The sequence below is a fragment of the Sinocyclocheilus grahami genome, unplaced genomic scaffold (genome assembly GCF_001515645.1).
Source record: "Sinocyclocheilus grahami isolate Dianchi unplaced genomic scaffold, SAMN03320097.WGS_v1.1 scaffold9793.1, whole genome shotgun sequence".
In the NCBI taxonomy this organism is placed as follows: Eukaryota; Metazoa; Chordata; class Actinopteri; order Cypriniformes; family Cyprinidae; genus Sinocyclocheilus; species Sinocyclocheilus grahami.
Window position 1 is genome coordinate 2,144 of NW_015512850.1, and position 599 is coordinate 2,742.

At 48.7% G+C, this 599-nt stretch overlaps 1 protein-coding gene across 1 annotated transcript in view; it reads right to left on the reverse strand.

Annotated features, from left to right (window-relative positions):
- Window positions 1-296: 296 nt before the first annotated feature.
- Window positions 297-599, reverse strand: part of LOC107578337 (homeobox protein Nkx-3.2-like) — a 2,107-nt gene continuing 1,804 nt past the window's right edge. The window contains exon 2 of the mRNA XM_016264306.1: window positions 297-592. Within this exon, the coding sequence (XP_016119792.1) occupies window positions 485-592 (108 nt within the window). The 3' untranslated portion in view covers window positions 297-484. The remainder of the gene's footprint in view (window positions 593-599) is intronic.

Sequence of the window (599 nt, forward strand, 5' to 3'; positions counted from 1 at the left end):
CGGTTTTGGCTCCTCGGTCGGTGGGCTCCAGGCCCGGCTCCAGAATCAATCACTTGAGGGTGCTTCTCAAATTAATGAGGGTGCTCTAACCTTAATATATCTATAAAGGTTTTATAAAGGTGCCGTGCATTGCTATGGCGCAACAAGCTGTTTACAATCTCTAAAAATCACTCTTAATTCATCGCGATCTCACAAAGTTGAAGTGCTCTGAACTTCATGAATCCGCTGAGTGGATTCGAACATAACACTCTGATTGGCTGTTGGCTTCAAGAAATCAACAGATAGCCTATGCTGCATTGCTCAACGCTGCAAACCATAACACACTGGATAGTTTGCCCAAATCTGCGATGAAATGCCATGAATGCAGCTTTAACTGAGCGTGCTATTGATTTCGTTCGAGCACCCTCCAGCACCCCGTAGAACCGGGCCTGGTGTGTTCAGTTAATGAATGTCTTTAGTAGAATAAATAGTGTAAGTCCCGGTGTCACTGGCTTCCCGTGCATGCGGAGGACAGGCTCCAGGCGGGAAGGCAGTAGGTGTAGGGGTAGTAATAGGAGAGCAGCGGCGGACGGAGCAGGTCTCCGGGGCTGTACTGTCGC